Raw genomic sequence first — 21,386 nt, 5'->3', positions numbered from 1 at the left:
GTTTTGACTTTGCAGACCCTCTGAAAGGATCAACTATGAGAATTGCCTACTAGGATATGAAACTGATCTTTTTTTTTTTTTAAGATTTTATTTATTTATTTGAGAGAGAGACAGTGAGAGAGAACATGAGCGAGGAGAAGGTCAGAGGGAGAAGCAGACTCCCCATGGAGCTGGGAGCCCGATGTGGGACTCGATCCCCGGGACTCCGGGATCATGACCTGAGCCGAAGGCAGTCGTCCAACCAACTGAGCCACCCAGGCATCCCAACTGATCTTTTTTTTTAATTTATTTTTTTATAAACATCAAGTTGATCTTTTAGCAGGCTCATAGATTCATAGAATATGAAATGTGGCAATAGAAAACTGAATCATAGAAAAAAAAAGATCATAGAAAACTGAAATGTAGCAATGTATCTCACAGTATAGATTTGAGGAAAACGTGGAAACAGAAACCAAAATCTGGTTATATACCATTACATCATTTTTTTTTCTACTAATGTTTAAAAGGAAAGATAATGTCAGTCATAAAAATAGTGACAGTACCATTTTTTGAAAATTTTACTATGTGCCAGTCACTCTGCTAAATGTTTTACTTTCTCCATCAAATTTGATTCTTACAATAGCTGTATGATATAATTATTAACTCCAAACTTGTGATGGGGAAATTATGACATAGACTGAATAACTTTCCCATGGTACAACAAAGTTCTAGAGCCATGATTGGCCTCTGAGCTGTTCGAACCCAGAGAATGGAGTTTATCTCTATGTAACATTCTCCCATTAAAAAAAAAAAAAAAAGTTCAGACATGGGAACGTAACAGTTATAGTGAGCATACACAAAGACATTATTATTTTGTTTGTAAGTAAAGTTAATGAATGCTCCAAATGAAAATCTACATGTGTCTTTAATTTCCAACAATTTCATTATCAGGTAATTTATATTATTCTGTGCCCAATGTAATTATTTATATAGCAGTAAATTTAAAAAGAAGCACTTTTGTAGCATATATTCAGATCACAAATTCTGCTGCTAAAACCAACAGAAAACTTGATTTAAAAAATCTCTCTAGCCAAGGGGTACCTGTGTGGCTCAGTCAGTTAAGTATCTGCCTTTGGCTCAGGTCATGATCCCAGGGTTCCAACATCCAGGCCCCCCTATGGGCTCCCTGCTCAGAGGGGAGTCTACTTCTCCCTCTGCCCTTTCCCTTCCCCTGTTCATGCTTATTTTTTCTCTCTTTCTCAAATGAATAAATAAAATCTTAAAAAAAAAAAAAAACTCCCTAGCCAAAAAAAAAAAAAAAAAGTGTAAACATGTGTCTTGTGGGTAGAGAGATGAGGAACTCATAGATGGCTCTAAGGGTATACATAAAATTTTAATTCATAGCAGATTGACTAAAAATAGTTACTTATTTTATAATTATTATTTTACCTAATATATTTAGACATGATGTTTTGTTGTCATTACTATTCATCAACACTGAAAAACTATATTTCCACTGGAAAAAATAAGGTTCAAAAACAAAGTAAACCTTATGTAATGAAATCTGTATTTCTTCAATAACCTGTAATCTGGAAAGTAGTTCATGCTTCATAAAAATGCTGAATGTGTAACTCATATAAAAAGTAAGAAAATAAACCAGATTTGAACAAATGATTTGGATGGATTAAATGGGTTTTAGAGGAAAATACAGCTCAGAAATTTCATCAGTGAAACCATGCAGTGGAATCCCACTGACTGTAGTTTGTACATATTATGGTAAATAACATAATGAAAGTATCCATTTGAATAAGGGCAGAAATTTCACCAGACTGCAAAAAGTCTGGACTTAGAGTATTTGTCAGGTTCAAACACATTCGAATTCCTAATTGGGGAGCAAAATTTTGCAGCAGCTGAAGGAAGGGAGAGTCATGTTCACTAAAAATTTTAGGAACTTTGTAATAATCATCAAACATAGTGTGTAACTGGCACAGCTGAAAACTAGCACCACATTGAGACTTGGTCATGTTCCCAAGTTTCAACAACCAATAATGTTAAATTGAGAGTCACTGACATGTAACACATGTCAGTCCTATGTTAATGTTGACATGGAAGCTTGGTGATAAGAATCAATTGTTTTTGAATAAAAACTGACATTTTAAAAGTTTTATCCTTTGGGATAGAACTTACATTCCTTGATGCATAATTATAATAATAAATAAGAGCTGACAACTACTAAAATTATTTTTTTGAAAAATATGACTTGAATTTGTTTTTGCCACTTCTATTGTTCAGGAATATTCCATCATAATGTAGTGCTCCCTGGAACTATATTATGTAATTAACTGATAAAGATTGCATGTTTTAAACTATGAGTACTATAGAATATTTATAAAACAATAAGATGTGTCAAAACAATCTGGAGTCACTTAAAACGCATAAGCATATTAGATGGAAATAATTTCATGTGCTAAAAGAAAATTATAACCACTATGTATAAACATCAACAAAGTCATAATTATGCTTAAATACATTTCCCTCTAATTCATAAATATAGATAGATATATGACTCAATGGACAAAATTGGAGACTTTTGTGTTAACTAGGTACATATTTAATAAGAATAAATATGGTTTAAATTGAATAATCAAATATTTTTATGAATCAGTACACCTTTATCATGGTCCTCAGGGTTGACTTAATAAACCTTGCAGGTATTATCAATCAAAATGAAAATCATACTTGGGGAAAATTGGGGAATTTTTTGTATTTAAGTGAATTATTTCTTTTTATTGAATTTTCAGAATTTAAACCTTTTAAGCAGCAATGGTTCGGCTTTTCAAACTACCAAGATTTGAATACCACTACTTATCTTTTAAAGAACACATGCTATCATTCAATTGTGTATACTATAGTTAGACTGAACAAATATGATTGTACAAACCAGTACCGCTGGGCAAAGGATCAAGTGAGGATCAGAAAAGGAAGGGACTGGATGCACTTAGGTCTGGCCATGTTGTAACAAAGTAGAACCAGAAGAGACATAGAAAACAGGTGGAATAAGTGAAGATCCCCAGGTGCAGGCATCAGTTAACACCAACTGCATTCCAGGTGTCAAATTTATAGCAGCCTGCACCCATTACGTGTGGCTTGAAAAAGTAAGTGAGATGAATTTCTGAGATACCATACACCCAGATTTGTAGTGTGAACAAAATTAGAAGTATAATTTAAATCATTCATTCAGATTTTTCTAAGACCATAAATTAATTCAAGTTTTAAAGTATAGAAATGGATCCTAAACTTTGTTGGTATAAAACTGAAATATAAGACCTCTATGTAGGATTATATTTACAAAAGCTATTTTGGAAAATATATATTCTTCAAAATCTGGAGGGCTTGTCTTTTTATTTTTAACAGTCTTTATGTAAACTATATTTCTACAAGAAGTGAAAATTTATTTTCCCTAAGGAACTCTAATAAAAATATACAGTAAATAGGGGCGCCTGGGTGGCTCAGTGGGTTAAAGCATCTGCCTTCAGCTCGGGTCATGGTCCCAGGGTTCTGGGATCAAGCCCCACATCGGGCTCTCTGCTCAGCACAGAGCCTGCTTCCTCCTCTCTCTCTCTACCTGCCTCTCTGCCTACTTGTGATCTTTGTCTGCCAAATAAATAAATAAAATCTTTAAAAAAATATACAGTAAATATAATTCTTCAAAAAATATTTTTATTCCTTAGTCAACACTTAAATTAAGTGGGGGATGGTCTCAGACATAATTTATGTATCAGAGAGTTTATTATTTTCATTTTTATCTGAAATATTTATTGAATTATATTAAAGAAATCACTGAATTGCAGATTAGGGAGAATAAAGTAGAATATCTGCATAATATCAGAAAGTTGCTTTGGTGTACAGTAAAGGCTTCATATGGTTTGCTTTATTAACATTACACAACTTTACAAATCGATCTTCTGCTGGTATTATGAGGAACACTGAGTTTGGGTTGTAAAGATTTCTGATAATTTTATTTTGAACTTTTGAATGTGTTTTTATTCCTAAGGTCTGGGAATTGGAAACATGTTCTATGTTTTTTATGAAGATGGAATCAAAGTGATACAACCCATAGAATGTGAATTTCAGAGGCACATTAAGCCTAGTGAAAAGCTCCTTGGATTTCAGGCAAGTATTTAAAAACTTCCTTTGCAGTTTTATGGGGCAGTTTTTGTTAAGTAGAATTACATTTCAGAAACACAAGGAAATCCATGCATATATGAGATGTTTGGGGAGGAGAATATTAAAACTGGGATAAGGGCTGTTATTCTATGCAAGTTTAATATTTGAGGAAGAAAAGTGATATGTTGTGGATTCCTAATTACTTGTTCTAATTAAAGAAAGACAATAGAAGTGAAATACGTAGGATGAACACAGTGTAGTAAGTTTACCTACTCCTTAATATAGGATGTTTTACATTTTGGTAGGCAATGGTTACTTTAACAAAATGAAAGAAAATAGCATGCAAATAATCTGATGGGAAATTGGAGGTCTATTAGTTGCTTTATAAAGATAGATTTCTTTTTATTTTTCATCTCATTTTTATGAGGTCTCAATGGAATGAATACTTTAGATTTATATACAAAACTAGTTTTTTAAATTTATTTATGTGTACCTTACCCATCCAGAAAGATTTTTTTTCTGTAAAATATTGGTACGAATTCAAAAAATAAAATGATATTTAACAAAATGGGTATTGATTATATAGATTATATAGAGACTATATTTTAATAAGATAATAATAAATTATAATTATTTTTATATTATCATAACTATATGTATCTCTCCACATAAACATGTATACACCAAAATATGTAATATTAAATCATCTGTGTTATTTATGTGTTCCCATACACATTTGGAAATGCACCAAACACCCAATATAAGATAGGGTATTAGTAGACCTCATCATGGACCCTCTCTTGTTACTCATTTTTAAGGTTGGTATGGCCATGAGATATGAGTAAAATAAATATTTAATGTCATTATTTAGATTTCTTACTTTGAAGTCCTATTTTCAACCTAGCCACTGTTGTATATTGTTAGATGGAGACAACAATTTATACCTTAAATCTATGCCCTAAAATAAGAAGAAAAAAAGTATATGGGTGAAATAAGATAGTCCAGCTACCCTCCAGATATTTTATAGCAAAAAGACCTCTCACTTGAAATAAAGGAAATAATTTAACTCAATATGTCTATGATTGTTTAAAAGAAATGAAACCATTTTGGGGTGCATGGGTGGCTCAGTCAGTTAAGCATCCAACTCTTGTTTTTCGCAGTCATGATCTCATGGGTCATGAGATGGAGCCCCATGCTGGGCTCTTCACTAAGCAGGAAGTCTGCTTGAAGGTTCTCGCCCTCTGCCCCTCCCCATGCTGATGTACGCTCATGTGCTCTCTCTCACTGTCTCTTAAATAAACAAATCTTTAAGATAAAATAAAATAAAATAAAATAAAATAATAAAATAAAAACAAATGAAACCATTTTTAATTTAAAATATTTGTTATAATATAAATTGCTAAATGGAATTATTATCATTTTTGCTAAGTTATGGTTTAATAAGTCATAATATTTTAAATTGTACATATAATTTTGTTTTGTTTTATAATCATATAACTGAGACCATCTTGAATAAAGTACATATGTGTATGTAAATAAATAAATGTATATATGAAAATATAAATATTTGCTTGTGATAAAGCAAATCATACAATTTTGTACCACATTCATATTTTCATAAAAGCATTATGGATGAAAAATCTGGGCTCATTCACAGATATAGGAAATGTAGCATCAAAATGATTTGAATCAAAGTAAAATAATTTTGTAGGAGAATATATCTCTGGGTCTTACAGGACCAGCAGTTTTATAGCTGACACAGATGTGTTGGTCGTATCACAGAGCTTGAAACTTCAGTTACTAACTAATAAGATAATCTGTGAAACCCATATTATTCATAAAAAAACTGTCACCTCATGAATTTGATTTGCGAGTTTAAAGACAAAGAATTTTCTTCCAGAGTACTGGAATTAAACCTTAACCAGTACTCTGGAATTAAACCATTAACCAGTACTCTGCAATTCCAGAGTTGTTATTGTAATAACAAATGCTATGTAATTTGGTTCAATGCAAATGGTGAAGAATGTGCTTTTTCAGAACATTTCTTGATGGCTCTGGTTGAGTCAATTTAACTATTTGGAATCTAAAGCTGAAAAAGCAAGAAAAACTTGATGTGACACTGTGACATGTCTGGACAATAGGGATGACTTACCTGAATTCCTCTTTCTTTAAAGCTTTTGAATACATAGGCTTCTCCTAAAACAACTAAAGTAGACATTACATAGGATTATGTATATCTATCTATCTCTATATATCTGGCTATATATAGTGAGAAATTACATACATACATATATACATTATAGATGATTTTCTCTAAAAATTAAAAATTGAAGAAGTGAAAACCAAACCCCATGATAGCAGTCTTCACTCATTTCCTTCAACCTGAGAACCCCTTATCTGCAAGTGTACATCAACAGTGTATCAAAGCCAGGATAGTTACGAAGAACTAATTTATTGCATCAGATTTTCCAAGTCATAGCCTATGGAAACCTTATATTCATGCTACATATGAGTTTATGCTAAGAATGCGTAATGCAAAAATGAAAGAAAATATGTTAGCTTACCTATGTCATATAAAACAAAAATTTGCAAAAAAGTTAATATTCTAATGGAAGAATAAGCAAAATGAATAAGAAACGTCAGATTTGTACTTTTGAGAACAAATATCAATGTTTTCTTTTTTAATTTTTTTAAAGACTGATTTATTTATTCTAGAGAGAGAGAGAGAGACAACCAAAATGGTGAGAGGGGCAGAGGGAGAGGGAGAGCATCTTCAAGCAGACTCCCCACTGAAGGCAGAGTCCAAAATGAGTCTGAAGCTCATGACACTAAGATCATGACCTGAGCCAAAATCAAAAGTTGGCCGCTTAACTGACTGAGCTAACCAGGTGCCCCAAATGTATGTTCTTTAAGTTATGGCCTTTCTATTGCCTTGGATGTTGAAATTGCAAGATAAATTCATTTCAGCTGACCAATATATATTTTTAAAGCATTAGGAATAATATTGAAAATTGTGACTTAACTAAAACTATGTCCTACTTATAACTGTTAAATGCAGACTATAGAGACATTCTATGAATACCAACAAAGATATTTCCCATGTAACTAACATAGTCCATATATATATGAAATAAAGACTACAGCAAGTAAACTTTTATTTCATATTTCTCTGTTATTTTTTATTCCTAAATAATTATTTCTTATGTGAAGCTATTTTATTTTCTGTTTAAACACAAGAGAGATGTCAATTTCAGAGTGTGTAAGCTATCCGGTGTTACATTTCTAGATTTACATTTCTAATTATAAAATAATGTCTTGAGGAAATTTTTGAGTATTATGTAAAGAGAAAACTTTTCTCCAGAGAAACAGAACCAATAGAATTAATATCTGTATATATATCTATCATTATCTTTATCCCCATCTCCATCTATCTCTGTCTCTATCTCTATTTTTTTTATTACGAGAAATTGTCTCAGGTGATGGTGGGTGGGGTGGCAAGTCTGAAACCCCTAGGGGAGAAGAGCCAGCAGGAAATTCAGGTAAGAGTGGATGCTATAATCTGGAGTCTGAAATCCACAGATGAGGCAAATAGACCGGAAATTCAGACACAAACTCATATTGAAGCCTTGAATTAGCAATCTGTAGGCAGACTGGAAACAAGCAGATTTCTGTGTGGAAATCTTTAGGAAGAATTCCTTTGTCTTTGGGAAAACTCATTCTTAAATATTAAGGCCTTTAATCTATTGATGAGGTCCACTCATATTATGGAAGATGATCTGTTTTGTAAAGAACAATTATGTTAATCACCTCTAAACAACCTCACAGCAACATCTTGACTGGTGCTTGCCCAAACAATAGAGCACCATAGCCTAGTCGTAGCCTAGTTAATATATAAAGTTAACCGTCACATCTTACTATCGCTTTTGGTCAAGGGCCAATTTAATTCATGTTTGTATTCTCAACATGTTGCGTACAGTGCCTTACACATGGCAGATAGTCAAACAATGTTTGTTAAATGAATTTAATGAAAATTCCATTGCTTAGAGCCTTCATTCTTCTATGCATTCTCGAAGTTTAAACATATATATGTCTAATTTCTTCCTCACCTTAATATCATTCCTTACTTTACAATTCCCACAAAACAATGTTCTTCTTATGTGTTTGTGAAAATTGTTCCATAGAATAATTTACCAATAAATTGTTCAGGGTAAATATGACCTCATGTGTCTATTTTTTTTTTTAAGATTTTATTTATTTATTTGACAGGCAGAGATCACAAGTAGGCAGAGAGGCAGGCAGAGAGAAGGGGGAAGCAGGCTCCCTGCTGAGCAGAGAGCCTGATACGGAGCTCCATCCCAGGACCCTGGGATGATGACCTGAGCCGAAGGCAGAGATTTAACCCACTGAGCCACCCAGGCGTCCCCCTCATGTGTCTATTTAATTCAGGATCACATAGTCAAAATGTACTGTACAGATATACTGTATAAGATAGTTTGGAGTTCTATTACAGGAAAAAAAAAAAAACTATTTCCTTGCAATTTAGAAAATCTCTTGAGCGAGAGTAGCGGAAATGAGTCTATTGAAATTATTTTTTCCCATGAAACGATTAAACATGAATATAATATTTTTCAAAGTCGTTGTTGATATGAAGAAAATGGCAATGCAATTTCCACTATAACTCATTAGTTAGTGACATTTAGATAAAAACTGAAATACTTAGAATATAGAATTTTCCATCAAACCTCTCAGAAGATGCTATTTGCTTGCTTTAAATAAAAACTCAATTTTTGTGCAATGTCAGATTACATCGGATTTCAGCTTTTGATAGTGAGTTGGTGAGGATTCATGCAACATGATTTAGTTATACTTTCATCACTTTTTTTTCTTTTTTGTTATATAGCCTTACTAGATAAGACTCTTGCTATATTTATCCTAGTTGTACACATGATTTCATCTTGTCCCCTACAGTATGAACTTCAAGCAAATAGAATTTCTCTCCCAGACTTATGAATTCAGAAGGCAAACTGAAAAGGGTTGAAAAAATGTTTAAATTACAGACTCAGGATGACGGGCTTTTCCAAGATGACTCTCTTCTGCTCCTCTAGTTTTCACCTATTTATCATCTTTAACTACTATTCTTTTTTTTTAATATTTTTTAATTCCATTCCTTCTGTGTTTGCTTATTAGAGCTCTAGCTGTTGTTCTTCACATATACTACAGTGCTCTTTATTTTTTCATGTGTACTAGAAGAGCTTAAATGACAATTCCATGTATCTTATCGTGCACAGGTCTTATATTTGGAGACATGAAAGTTTTATTACTAGTTTTAATGGTGATTTCAATGGTGCTGAACTGCAGGGGAACGTACTTTCTATAGGAAGTCTGATGTGAATCACCTCTAAAATGTCTATTTTCTAGGTTTGGAATTCCCACATATGAAAATTACTTTACTTTTATAAATAAATACTACTAGAACTCTATTAGAATGGAATTCGTCCTTAGGAACAGATTATGTACAGTGTTCAGAATACTTAGATATCAAGAAATTGAAGCTGAAATTAGAAATAGGCAAACACAACAGTGCACATTTCTTTCTCTCTTGGTTCTCTCCCTTACCTCAAGCACTACAGCTTTCTGGGCATTCAACCATTCCCTTACTTATCCTTCCACATTTCCCTTTTCAGCATTTCATTCTGTTTCTTATCCAATTACCATTTCTCCAAACTCTGTCCACAAAAATATTGGTTAAAACCCCAGTCCCTTTAGGAGCACCTGGGTGGCTCAGTGGGTTAAGCCTCTGCCTTCAGCTCAGGTCATGATCTCAGGGTCCTGTGATGGAGCTCTGCATTGGACTCTCTGCTCAGCGGGGAGCCTGCTTCTCCCTGCCCCTCTGCCTACTTGTGATCTCAGTCTCAATCTCTCTAATAAATAAATAAAATCTTAAAACAAAACAAAACAAACAAACAAAAAAGCAGTCCCTTTAAATGACACAGACCATTTCCTCAGGAAGCCACTGAACAAGCTTTTGAATTCAATGCCTACTGTACATTTCAGAGAGGAGTGTTTCCCCACTTACTCTTTTCTCAGTGGGCCTTTATTCTACCAAGGCTTATCTTAAAAAGAGTTTAGAATGATAAAGATTTAAGCTTTTGTCCCTTAGTGGTTGCAGTGATGTCCTGCAAAGAACTTCCTAAAGAGTAGTGTAAACTACCTGTTTCTCAGTAGATTAGTCAGTGGGTGTTGAGAGAAATAAAATTTATGACATCGGTCTTTGAAGCCCTAAGCTTGAAGAGGCCTTAAGATTGTGGATTAAAAATCTAGTGTTTTAAAATTCTTACATTATGGGGTGCCTGGATGGCTCAGCAGGTTAAGGCTCTGCCTTTGGCTCAGGTCATGGTCTCAGGGTCCTGGGATCGAGCCCCCGCATTGGGCTCTCTGCTCAGCGGGGAGCCTGCTACCCCCTTTCTCTCTGCCTGTCTCTCTGCCTACTTGTGATCTCTCAGTGTCAAATAAATAAATAAAATCTTAAAATACATACATACATACATACATACATAAAATTCTTACATTGTGCTTCTTACAGTCTATAAGTATGTAAGCCTGACGTTGGGAGAAGAACAATGGGAAACATGTGAATTGTGCAACAGCCATGTTAATGGATTTGAGTAACAGGTGATTTTATGTAAGAAAGCAGATTAAGTCTTCTTCAAGAATTATTAATGAGAACCAGCCAAGTAATTTAGATAATTATGACCAGAATGGTGCATATGTCTTAGGCAATCTTTTGTCATTTTGAAACATTTTTTGTTTTTAACATGAGGAATAAGGACTCACTATACACATACAAGTACATTCTATGCACTTCAGAAAGAAATATGTTCATAGTAATTTAGAATTTTCAATGTAAATTTCTTAAGGATAAAATTGAAGTTTAACTTATAAAAATTATTCATTCAGACGTCCTTACACATGAAAACTTTTTACTTGAAATTTATAAAATCACATCAATTTATCTTATATAAATCTTAAACTACAGTTCTGGTCTAAGATTTAGTTTTACTCACAACAAAAGTACCGATTACTTTTTCCAAAGTAATAGATTTGCATGATAAAATAATGCAAAAAAGCATAGATAAAAATTACTAGTTTCTTTCTTCATGTCTCTCTATTCCAGTCCCACTGTGTGCAATTAATTACATTTATTACTTTACATTTATTCACTTTAAAGATTATGCTCAGTAGTGATAGCTCTTGAATTATATTTTCCATTGGTGTTTCTTTATGGACGATAATAATTTTGCTTATGCATTTCCTAACTTTTCCTCTTTCTAAATATTTTGACAATTATGTAATAATTTTAATGCTTTGGGAATTAGATTTGTAGTTTTAATGATTTATTTAAATCTTTGTCCTTGTTTTTCTTGAAATTTCCTAAAATTTCTATGTAACTTTAATTTTCCAAGCTGTTGCTTGATTTCTTATTGCTTGTATTTTATATTTTTTTCTTATTGTTTTATTTCTTATTGTTTGTATTTTATATTTCATACATAGTAGTCAAAACTGCAATTTAACACCAAAGGCTGGTCATTTCTTTAATATCATTTTCATATTTCAGATAGGTCATAAATCTCAGTTTGCACAATTTAAGAGGTGGTGTAGAAAGAAAAACAACAGCAAATTAATTCCCTCAAGTGTACCTTATTAACTGTTTGAATTGCTTTAAAAAAAAAAAAAGTATTGCTGAAAGTATTTAAAATGACAATTTTGCATATTTCCATATACTTCTCATATAATGATCTTATATGTTTCTCAGATGAAAACTGGAGATACAACTATATAACAAGAATAAAAAGATAAGAAAACTTAAACTTCAAAATTATTGTTTCTCTCTTAACTATTTAAGATAGTAATGCATTACCCATTAAAACTCCTTTTTTTATATTTTAGTAATTTGTCTTTAAAATTTTATTTAAACAGTTTTAGAGGACACACAGTAAATTAAAGACAAAACCTAAAGTTCATCTTGGACTTGCCAAACAACATAGCAATCTTTCCCTTCCCTTTTGAAATCTCATCTGTGAAGTGCTAAAGAAAATGGAACACAAGCCACTATCCAGTGACACAACTACTAGCAGTCTAAGCTGCCCAAAAACACCACTAAAATGTTTCTTATTTCAGAAACTGGATCCATTCACTACTCTGTCTTCAGTGTTATTTCTTCCATTTAGAAAAAGACCCTAAGGGTCACTTCTACCTCACCTCAATTTTGAGATGAAAAATGTACTCCCTATGATAAGGGCAGAAGAAAATGAGCTTAGCATATTTAAAAATCTACATACTAGTATCATTTTCATTGAAGAATAGTAACTTTTAATGAGAAGGTCACAGGGATAAAAGGTGAAGCACAGGGAATACAGTCAATGGTATTGGAAGAGTGTTGTAGCTGACGGAGGGTAGCTACGCCTGCGGTGAACACAGCATAATGTAGGAAAATTTCAAGTCACTGCACTGTGCACCTGATGCTAGTGTAACATAGTGTATCTACTGGACTTCATTTAAAAAGAAGTAGCTGTTTAATGTGTAATGTTCAGCATATACTTATCTAGTAATATAATTTCTTAAAAATGTATTTTATTACTGATATCTTACCTATGAAATTATTTGGAAAACTTAAAGGTAGAATAAAATAATAGCAGATCTGCTTAAATAATCCGTATACATTTTAGGGGATTTGCATTGAACTAAATTGCAGAGGCATTTTTTGTGAATTCTCAATATGGTTTTCATGTTATTACTCAAGAAAGTTTCTAAAACTGATAGTGTGGCAGAACTCCTATCTAATTCATCAGTAAGAAAGAGACAACACAAAATACAATTCTGTGGGCAATATAATAAGTAAAGATTTAGTTTCAAAGAGAAAGGACAAAGAAAATGTACCTTTAGTTTGTATTTTCTTACTTATAATGAAGGTAGTTATTTTTTAACATAAAATTTATTTCTAAACATTTGCAAAATATGCTTTAAAATGTGTCTGTTTTCATGGCTTTTATTTAATGGATACAAACATAATAAAATACATAGGTGTATAAATTATTTGGTCAGTATTTTAGACTATAAGGTCATTTGCAATAATAATTAAACAGTAAATAATATAAATCATATTAAAATAATTTCAATAGTTTTTTAATTTATTTTTTTAATTTTTTAATTTTTAATTTTACATTATTTTTTAATTTAATTTTTAATAATTTTTAAAAGAATACTCACCTAAAAGGTAAAGTGTAATGTTATTCAGTATAGATATTCTGATGAGGAACAAATTTATGTGTGTGTTGGAATAAGGATTAAAAATAGAAATGCATATAGTTATCCTATAAACAGCTTTATACTTTGTGAAGATAAATCTATCACCCTTCAGAATAATTTGTTTCAGTAAATAGTAGTCTTGCAAAAATCATTATGCCTGTCTTCCACATAAGGCACTTATGTGCCGGACAATATGGGAAGATGGAAGAACTCTATCAAAATGACATGTCACCATATGCATTGTGAGATTATGTGCTACAGAAAAAAGCTCAATTCCTAAATGATATTACACAGTGTTTGATCAAATGTAGATACTCCCACAACAGTAAAATTAACTCAATTTATGCTTTTAGGTCAACAGTTCTTAAATAGTTACAAGATAAAGTAAGGTATTCACAGGAAGAGATTACATATGCATTTTTTTAAATGTAATCAATAAAACCTGTGTTGCTCCTCAACTAATGTCTCCAAAAAGAAAAATTAGTAAAATACGCATTATCAAATCTCATGCATCTCTACTAAAAAAAAAAAAAGAGAGAGAGAGAGAGAGAGATGACCATTTAAAGAAGGAAAAGACATGTTTTATTGTTTTTGATATTATCTCATTACAACTGTTCAATCCTTTTCCTTAAAAGTTTAACTTTGTTCCCTCTTTATCCTATGGACTTACAATGATAATAAATGATTTAATTTACTCCATTTTAATGTAAGAATTTCAAAGCACCAAAGTAAATTAATCCAAAGAGATTCACTTACACTGTTTTCTAAAAGCAAGCAATTGTATTTTGATAGATTTCATTTCTCTGTGCTCTGATCATAATACTTAAAGCAATTACAGACTTCAAAATAAATAATACCTATGAAGTGGATAATCAGTAAGGCAAAGGAAATGAGCTCCACAAGTTGGACTGAAGTTAAAAAAACTCAAGTCAGTTTTGGGAGCCATATTTTAAAGCCACATTAACAAATTATCATTAACATTTGAAGGACTTTTATGTAAAATTTATGATAATATGTATTGTTTCAAGAACAAGAACCATATGATACTCTCAATAGATGGTGGAAAAGCATTTGACAAAGTATAGCATCCTTTCCTGATCAAAACTCTTCAAAGTGTAGGGACAGAAGGTACATACCTCAACATCATCAAAGCCACCTATGAAAAACCCACCATGAATATCATTCTCAATGGAGAAAAACTGAAAGCTTCTCTGCTAAGGTCTGGAACATGGCAGGATGTCCATTATCACCACTGCTATTCAACATAGTACTAGAAGTCCTAGCCTCAGCAATCAGACAACAAAAAGAAATTAAAGGCATCCTAATCAGCAAAGAAGAAGTCAAACTATCACTCTTCGCAGATGATATGATACTCTATGTGGAAAAGCCAAAAGACTCCACTCCAAAACTGCTAGAACTTATACAGGAATTCAGTAAAGTGTCAGGATATAAAATCAATGCACAGAAATCAGTTGCATTTCTCTACACCAACAACAAGACAGAAGAAAGAGAAATTAAGGAGTCAATCCCATTTATAATTGCACCCCAAACCATAAGATACCTAGGAATAAACCTAACCAAAGAGGCAAAGAATCTATACTCAGAAAACTATAAAGTACTCATGAGAGAAATTGAAGAAGACACACACAAAAAAAATGGAAAAGTGTTCCATGCAAATGGATTGGAAGAACAAATATTGTGAAAATGTCTATGCTACCTAAAGCAATCTACACATTTAATGCAATCCCTATCAAAATCCCATCCGTTTTCTTCAAAGAAATGGAACAAATAATCGTACAATTTATATGGAACCAGAAAAGACCTTGAATAGCCAGAGGAATAATGAAAAAGAAAGCCAAAGTTGGTGGCAACAAAACTCCAGACTTCAAGCTCTATTACAAAGCCGTCATCATCAAGACGGTATGGTACTGGCATAAAAAAAAGACACATAGATCAAGGTAACAGAATAGAGAGCCCAGAAATAGACCCTCAATTCTATTGTCAACTAATCTTTGACAAAGCAGGAAATAATGTTACTGGAAAAAAGAGAGTCCCTTCCACAAATGGTGTTGGAAAAATTGGACAGCCACATGCAGAAAAATGAAACTAGACCATTTCCTTACACCACACACAAAAATGGACTCAAAATGGATGAAGGATCTCAATGTGAGAAAGGAATCCATCCAAATCCTTGAGGAGAACACAGGCAGCAACCTCTTCAACCTCAGCCACAGCAACTTCTTCCTAGGAACATCACCAAAGGCAAGGGAAGCAAGGGCAAAAATGAACTATTGGGACATCATCAAGATCAAAAGTTTTGCACAGCAAAGGAAACAGTGAACAAAACCAAAAGACAACTGACAGAATGGGAGACGATATTTGCAAGCGATATATCAGATAAAGGGGTAGTATCCAAAATCTATAAAGAACTTATGAAACTCAACACCCAAAGAACAAATAATCCAATCAAGAAATGGGCAGAAAACATGAACAGACATTTCTGCAAAGAAGACATCCAGATGGCCAACAGACACATGAAAAAATGTTCCACATCACTCAGCATCAGGGAAATACAAATCAAAACCACAATGAGATACCACCTCACACCAGTCAGAATGGTGAAAATTAACAAGTCAGGGAATGACAGATGCTGGCGAGGATGCTGAGAAAGTGGAACCATCCTACACTGTTGGTGGGAATGCAAGCTGTGCAACCACTCTGGAAAACAGCATGGAGGTTTCTCAGAAAGTTGAAAATAGAGCTACCTTATGACTCAGCAATTGCACTACTGGTTATTTACCCTAAAGATACAAACGTAGTGATCCGAAGGGGCACGTGCAACCGAGTGTTTATAGCAGCAATGACCACAATAGCCAAACTATGGAAAGAACCTAGATGCCCATCAACAATGGATAAAGAAGAGGTGGTATATATATACAATGGAATACTATGCACCATCAAAAAAAATGAAATCTTCCATTTGTCACGACATGGATGGAACTAGAGGGTATTATGCTTAGCGAAATAAGTTAATCAGAGTAAAACAGCTATCATATGATCTCCCTGATATGAGGAAGTGGAGATGCAATGTGGGGGGTTTGGGGGGTAGGAGAAGAATAAATGAAACAGGATGGGATCAGGAGGGAGACAAACCATAAGAGACTCTTAATCTCACAAAACAAACAGGGTTACTGGGGGAAGGGGGTTAGGGAGAGGGTGGTGGGGTTATGGACATTGGGAAGGGTTGTGCTATGGTGAGTTCTGTGAAGTATGTAAACCTGGCGATTCACAGACCTTTATCCCTGGGGCTAATAATACATTATATGGTAATAAATTTTAAAAAAATTTAAATGTATTGTTTCAAACAAAGAACCAAATTGAATGATGGGAAGCTATTAGGGAGAGATTTATGCTCTTTAGTCAAAATTTAAAAGCCTACCTTACAAAGAAGTCTTCCTCTTCTTGAAGTTAAAAACAACAACAACAAGACTAGGTATCCAGCCGTCAGAAAAATTGTACAAGGGAATGTGTACATTTGGTACTTAAAGAAATGTTTAATTGATCTTTTTTTTTTTTTTAAATCTTATTTATTTGTCAGAGAGAGAGAGCACACACAAGCAGGCAGAGAGGCAGGCAGAAAGAGAGGAGGAAGCAGGCTCCCTGCCAAGCAAGGAGCCCGATGTGGGACTCGATCCCAGGACCCCAGGATCATGACCCGAGCTGAAGGCAGCAGCTTAACCAACTGAGCCACCCAGGCGTCCCTAATTGATCTTTTTATTGATGAGTCTTCTAATCAGAAGTTGGAAGGGGTCACTTGAACAAGTATTTTTTCTTGCTTCTTAAAGAAACTAGAGTATAGAACATATTAGAAAGAAATAAGCCCCATATTCCCATGATATTCATTAGTATTCATAATGATGTCATGATTATGAGTTTTTCATTATTTTAAAGAAATGTTTACATACTATATAGCTCAGCTTGTTTGCTCTCATTTACTCTTTCTTCTTTTCTTTTTCTTTTCTTTCTTTTTTTTTTTTTTTCTTTTCTTTTCTTTTTTCTTTCTGGCCAGTTAACCTCATGTGTTATTTGATAAGGAAAAATTTTGTTAATCTTATTTTTTTTTCCCTCTAGCTAACCACCTTACTAATTGTGTTTTGTAAAACAAAGTCAGGAAAGATGATTATTACTTTTATACAAATAAAATCTTCATTATGTTGGGGAACAAAATTAAACACAACTAATTCTTTAGTTTTAACTATCCCCACTACTATTTAAGTTATCCACCATGAACCAAATTGGTACATATAATTTACACTTTCTGATATCTACCATAATTGTCCAATTGTTTTAGTGCCTGGTATTAGCTTTTAATACCAACACTTTTTTGTCAAACACTACTTACTGGTTTTTCAACATAACTTTATACCTTTGGTTTTGAAATTTAATTTGTCCTTCCCATTATTCAAATCTATGCCTTTAAGTTCCTGCCCCAGGGATTCTCTGTGTCTATTGGCCCCTGGACCAACCCTGAGATAGGATTTCAACTCCTTTACAAGAACCAAGAAAACCAAGACACAAACCATCTAGTCCTACATTTATAAAAGTTCTACAGTTTTCTTCTTTTATATTCTGTAGACATTTGAAATTTAACACTCTTAAAATTTGTTTTTTAACTGCTATTCTTATCTAATATAATATTTTTATAAAGTGGGTAAAACGTTTTCCATTTAAGCAGAGTAGAAGTAATTCAGAGAGCTTTGTTTTTGTTTTTGTTTTCTTTTTTGAAAACAACTGACAAAATCCTATTTTTTTAAGATATTTTATTTATTTATTTGACAGACAGAGATCACAAGTAGGCAGAGAGGCAGGCAGAGAGAGAGGGGGAGGCAGGCTCTCTGCCTAGCAGAGAGCCCGATGCGGAGCTCCATCCCAGGACCCTGGAATCATTACCTGAGCCTGAGCGGAAGACAGAGGCTTTAACCCACTAAGCCACCCAGGTGCCCACAAAATCCTATTTCAATCCCCTCAGTTTCTAGACAAAATGAGAAAGGTCAAATGATTTGCTCAATGTCACAAAACTACCAAATGATAGAGGGGGAAAAAATTCTCTTTAATTCTCTCGATGCAACAATTATTCCATACTTCAAGTACCTTTCTGAAACTCTTAAATATTCACAGTGAACTATTCTCCAAAACATTATGGAAAATTGAAAAAAAATTGTAAAAATATGTAGGCTATTATAGTTTCATGAAATATAGCCCCTAGAAAATTTTGTATATGAAAATAACAGGTATGGAACACCTGGGTGGCTCAGTAGTTTACACGTCTGCCTTCAGTTCATGTCATGGTCTTGGGAATCATATGATTGAGCCCTGCATGAATCTCCCTGCCAGCCAGGGGATGGGAGGGACATCTGATTCTCCCTCTTCCCCTGCCCCTCCACCCTGCTCATGCTCTCTCTCTCTCTCTAATAAATAAATAAATAAATAAATAAACAAAATATTTAAGAAAAGGAAATAACAAGTAACATCATTGATCACTTGAACTTTGCAAACATGATTTTCTTTAATGTGCATAATAATCCCATGTGATAGGTAATATTGTTATACCACTGCAGTAAATGAGGGTCAAAAGGAGTATTTACACAGCTAATGTGAGTGTAAACCTGGACAGACTTCTTGGTCTGGTTGACTTCAAGGACTATTTTCATAACCTCTCTAATACACTGTCCCTAAAGAAACTGGTTCTCAATTTATGACAGTGTAATGTTCTCAACTCCATTTTTATTATAACACTGAAAGACATAAATACAATCTTCTTATGTTAAAATAATCGAAAATTTCTGTAATGTTTTCTTTGTACTTTTGATATCCTAGAATCAAAATCATGCTGTATGATGGTTTTCTAAGATAGGCCAAATTAAGACAAATCACCTCTTGCATTTCCATGACTACATATGCTTTGACTAATATGAGATAGACTGTTTATACGCTTTAATATATGAAATGGCAGATAGAATTATATAGATTAATGTAATTATAGAAATTAATGTAATTATAGAAATGTAATTATAGAAAAAAATCCAGTTGTATTGCTCAGGTATAACCAGTAATCTCAATTAAAAATTGATGAAAGTATTTAAACTTCAGGTCTTTCTTTTTTAAAAAATGATCCACAAGGGAGATAACCACTAATATTAAATTAATAATACATTATTGTAAAATCTCATTTTTTTAAAATATTGTAAAACCTGTTTTACAGGTTTCAACAGAGTATACTGTTTTTGGTGTATTCAAAAAAGCTTAACCTGGATTACATTAATTTCCAGATGGCTATGAAAAATATCCTAGGAATCCCAACCTAGACATTCCATACAGTACAAAAGAACTTTTGTTTCATTTGTCTTGATTCATGATAACCTGAACGAAATCTCATTGAGAATAATTATTTGTATTCTATTGATTAAGTGAACACTATTTTTAAAGGTGTTTCATTATTTACTTTTCTATATATCTCAGTAGACTCAGATTATGACAGTTTGGATTTTAAAAAGAGAGAGAGACAGAAAAGAAAGCTCAAAATCAATTGTTTCTTAAACTATTTGCAGAGGAAGAATCACTTTGGTTTTTGTTCAATCTATTTTTTTTTTTTTTAACCAGTAAGTATTTTTCATTCCAAGAAACCTTCTAGGCAGTTTTGACACCACCCAAACTGATCTAAATCCTGTTCATAAAGATAAGTTTACTGATCATAGGAGCACATGGCTTTATGGCAATGTCAAGTTACTATAAAAGGTTCTAAATGTTTATTTTCAATTTCTATATTATTCTCAGCTTGGTAACAAATGATATGCCAACTGGCAGCTGTTTGCAGACATTTTGAATAGTGCTGTTCTAAAATTCGGTTTTTCAATCATTCTGGATGACATGGCATGACTGAGAAGTATACACTTTTGACTTTTTTTTCTACAATAAGTGACATTTAAACAAGTATTTACTGAGGAAATATTGTATCTTTACTATTGTGTTTGGAAAAATGTAAAAATAAAGAGCAAAGGCTAACATTTTAACTGAGGATGATAGTACAGGGTTATACGTCAAGTTTTGTGGCACAAAATGTAAATATAATAGAAGTTTAGACAAGAAGAAAATCAGGAAGACCAAAAGTCACATAGGTATTGGAAATATGATGGCCAAATGTAGATTGAAAATAATTTGATTAATAAAATGTGTGGTATGCTCTTTACTGTCTGTGGAAAATCATTGGTTTTTATGAAATTTTGATGTGAATATTCTAGCAAGAACAGACTATTTGTTGGAAAATAATTAAGATCGTGTTATACATTTTGAATAAGATTTTTACAATTTCTTTCTTTGTTTCTTTCTTTGTTTCTTTGTTTCTTTGTTTCTTTCTTTCTTTCTTTTTCTCTCTTTCTTTTTTTCTTCCCCAACATTCCTCTACTCCTACCCACTCTCAATTACTGCCAAAGAAGGGAATTATCATGACAGTCTTAAGAACATGACTGGTAAAGAAGCAGAAGAATTTATCAATGCAGAACTACTAAAAGCAAATTATTTTCAATAATTAGTGAACAGATCAGTAAGGCAACCAGGTCTACAATATACCTAAAAATTTTCAATTTAAATGCGACATATTGATCAGAATATCAAACCATCTTTCTCTCATTCTTTGACTTAATATACATGTCCAGTAGTTCAGTACCTACCTACCTAGGAGTGTCTATCTACCACCGTTGGTTGAATCCACATGCTGCCAAAATCAATGCCTAGACTGGGTGAATACATGTTAGATCACATTATATGTTACATATTTATTTCTGGCTTTTTAAATAATACTAATGCCAGTTTATTTTTATTCAAGTTCTGTGTATTACTTACTGTATTTGTAATCCAAATTATGCAAAAGATCAGGT

The 21,386-nt window shown here is 32.9% G+C and overlaps 1 protein-coding gene across 2 annotated transcripts in view; it reads left to right on the top strand.

The window, feature by feature from the left end:
- FSTL5 (follistatin like 5) overlaps window positions 1-21,386 on the top strand; it is a 723,315-nt gene that overhangs the window by 623,043 nt on the left and 78,886 nt on the right. For both annotated transcript variants that reach the window (XM_032863481.1, XM_032863472.1), the window contains exon 12: window positions 4,034-4,152. In XM_032863481.1, the coding sequence (XP_032719372.1) occupies window positions 4,034-4,152 (119 nt within the window). The remainder of the gene's footprint in view (window positions 1-4,033; window positions 4,153-21,386) is intronic.

The sequence above is a fragment of the Lontra canadensis genome, unplaced genomic scaffold, assembly GCF_010015895.1.
Source record: "Lontra canadensis isolate GAN:19392208 unplaced genomic scaffold, GSC_riverotter_1.0 scaffold1, whole genome shotgun sequence".
NCBI classification, from domain to species: domain Eukaryota; kingdom Metazoa; phylum Chordata; class Mammalia; order Carnivora; family Mustelidae; genus Lontra; species Lontra canadensis.
This window is presented reverse-complemented; position numbering and strand designations above follow the sequence as displayed.